Below are 3,215 nucleotides of genomic sequence, written 5' to 3'. Positions count from 1 at the left end.
CGACTTTATTAGTGCACGATTGACAGCACCGCTAACCTTGTCACGACACCGGCTCCCATTCCTTGTAGTGTTTAGAAAAATTAATTTCTTCAAATTAATCAGACCTTATTATTGATGCTTTGATCTTTGAGCCAAAGGAGGCGGCCTGTGAATCTCTTTGTTGTGCCACGGCGCTATCAGAAAAGGCTGCAAAGGAAAGGAGGAACCATTGTCCAGGTGTCTGTATAATGAGCCCCTTAAAAGGTAAGCCTGTGGTATTTTCAGGCTTTGAAGATGTTGGGATGCTTCGTCAGGCGGCAGCGTATAACCTCAGCCCACAAAACTCAATAGATAATAGAGGAGCAGGGAAGAAAAAAAGGTTTATTGGTGTATTTAACCCAGCAGGAAAAACGGAATCTTGTCCGAGGATGGTAGCCAATAGGAAACACTTTTATGAGGCTCATATTCAAAAATGAAAGGAATTTATAAATCAGTTTGTCAATTACGGTCATTTTCACTTCAGCATAAAACAACATTAACTCAGTGACAACATGGAGAAAACTAACAGATGAATCTTGATCTTCCGTGTTAGACAGGCCAGCAGAGGAAAACAAAATAACCTCAACCATCTTGTGCAACCAGTCAAGCGCTTCCGTTAGCCGGGCACTGAGCGGCAGCCTGCAGGGTCCTTCTGGCCATCTCCAGGGCTCCTTCCCGGCTCTTGTTCCCGCCAATGAAGCCTCCGGCGTGAACGAAGATGCAGTCCTTAATCCCGCTGAGCTCGGACAGAGCGTCGTCCCGTACGCCGCGCCATTCTTCCAGAAGGGACAGCCTGGAGCAGGAGGACGGAAGGGTTAGTTGGCTGACAGACGGACGCTGAGGGCAGATGCCAACTCCCTGTTGACACGTTATTTCCTACAAGCATGCTGTGTAGTATGCACAGGAAAAAAGAAAAATGAATCACAGACTCAAAAATCGTGTTAATAAAATGTAAATAAAAGCATAAATCAAGCCTAAAATGTTATTTAATTAGGGCTGGGAATCACTGGGTACCTCACGATACAATGCGATACACGGATCATGATATCAATAATATCGCAATAATGGGTAAAAAAATAATCTCTAATAATTTTCAATATATAGAAGAACACATTTTTGGGGGAAAATATATCCCCATTTATTTTTTTTAGCTTGAACACAATCATAATAAACAAGTTGTGTCTTATTTTAGTGCAACATTGTTGAAATAAGTAATACTGTGTCTTTGAAAAGCATTGACACCAATTAAATGGGAATTATCTGTGAAATTCAGTGATAACAATATCGATATTTTGGCACACTGATAAAAAACTGTTTAACATAAGTTTACATCAACATAGTTTGAGCAAACTAAAAAAAAGCAAAACAAGCAACTGAGTTCATTTCACTGGAACCTCTTTTGAGATGACAATAAAATAAACTACAATGAAACCTGAACTTTTCTCGTTTTTCCCGCCATCAAAAGGTAAACTGCAGGAACCCTTGCACACTGCACGATTACCATCAGCACCAGCAAATAGAAGCAATAAAAAATAAGCTTAAATTCTCCGGCAATTTAAAAGATCACAAGTGGGCAAAGTGGCAGGAGAGCCACACTGCGGCGGCGGTGTCAACAGGCAATCTTCCAAAGTGAGGAAATGATTGGTTCAGCAGGAGTCTATGAGTCGGCCTCGGCAAAGATGAGCCAGAAGGAAACTGACAATTCATGTTAAAAGTAAATAAATAAATAAATGAATGAAAAAGCGGGGCGGCTCATTTACCACCTACTGCATGTAGAGCACGTCTGTCAACAACAGCCGGGCAGATCGTTTGAAACACATCACTGGCTGTCCTGGATGTGTGTAATGTGTGTGTCACTTGAGCTTTGATGGGCTTATTATTTCCATTACCATAACCCCACATCTCCTCAAAGCATTTTTATATTTAGCTACATTTCTGTCTGATTTAATTCTGAGTTGCTCCCCTCTAACACTCCCCCCTGTCTCTGACATAGGTTTTAAATACCTTTAAAGCAGCAACTAATGCACCAGAAGCCAAACAATTTGTAAAAAAAAAAAACCTCTTCACCTAACCTCTACTCAACCCTGTCAAATATGTGGTGCACACTACATTTTTTAGGGAATAATGTGACATCCTTGATGAAAAATGCTCCAATTGAAAATGACAAGTCACTTTTTTCACATTTTCCTAAAGTTTTACACCTTAAATAATACACTTATTTTTGAATATGAGTGACATTCTTTAAAACTTTTACTCAAAGGAATAAAGTTTAAAAATACCTTCCTATACTTTCATAGTCGGATTCTCTGAAGGTTCTATTCTGTCTGAAATATACCTTAATTCTGCATAATCTGGGGCGGGATTTGACATCCAGGTTGGAAGAGCAAAGCAAAGCAACAGTACGATTCCTGCTCAAGAATCATCTGATCGATTTCTCCACAGTACGACTGGAAAACAGCTTAGAGGAAAGGTCAATGGAGCTGTTAATGAGGACAGAAGTGGGAGGGAAACAGCTGCTGTTGTTACAGCACGCCAGGAGATCGTCCTTCTTCAGATGAATGCCAAAAATATGTTAGCACATTTCAATTTTTTTATTAAAAATAGTCTTTAATGTAAATAATATGCTTCAAAATGGATTCTCTTTCCTAACTTCTTTTTTTAGTTGAACTTTTATACTTTCTTTTATATCGTCAATGGGATTCAGTGTCTCTACTAAACTATCTAGATGTTGAGCAGGAAACCAGAGTATAAAATTGCAAAATTCTTCAGTGTTTCAACTGCAATCTTTCATATAGTGACATTGATATTATAATCTGGTACTTTAGTCAGCGGTTTTATGTAATTGTGGAGATTTTCACATAATTTAAAAAGTCAAGTATTTACTCCTCGGTTTTCCCATTTCTAACATTTTAACTTCACATTAATTACTAATTGTTAAAATGCTTTATTACTTTGGAGGAATTCCTAAGCCTCCATTGTGCCCATCATTCACCAAAGTAGCTGCGTTTCCATTGCACATGTGCATAAAACTTCTAGAAAAATTCTAGAAAAACATAATTTTGCAATTACAGTTTCCTTTAAATCATAATAACAATAAACACAAATGAACTTGCACGTTAAGTCAATCAAAAAATAAGTCGACGACTGTGAACAATACTTTGATTTACAGTGAGTTCATTCAATTTTCTGTCATGGTA

General features: G+C 38.3%; 1 protein-coding gene across 1 annotated transcript in view; it reads right to left on the bottom strand.

The window, feature by feature from the left end:
• Positions 1 to 334: 334 nt before the first annotated feature.
• Positions 335 to 3,215, bottom strand: part of myg1 (myg1 exonuclease) — a 29,058-nt gene continuing 26,177 nt past the window's right edge. The window contains exon 7 of the mRNA XM_024270952.2: positions 335 to 811. Within this exon, the coding sequence (XP_024126720.1) occupies positions 622 to 811 (190 nt within the window). The 3' untranslated portion in view covers positions 335 to 621. The remainder of the gene's footprint in view (positions 812 to 3,215) is intronic.

The sequence above is a fragment of the Oryzias melastigma genome, linkage group LG5 (genome assembly GCF_002922805.2).
Source record: "Oryzias melastigma strain HK-1 linkage group LG5, ASM292280v2, whole genome shotgun sequence".
NCBI lineage: Eukaryota > Metazoa > Chordata > Actinopteri > Beloniformes > Adrianichthyidae > Oryzias > Oryzias melastigma.
Note: the sequence above shows the minus strand (reverse complement) of the source record. Positions and strands in the feature narration are given on the sequence as shown.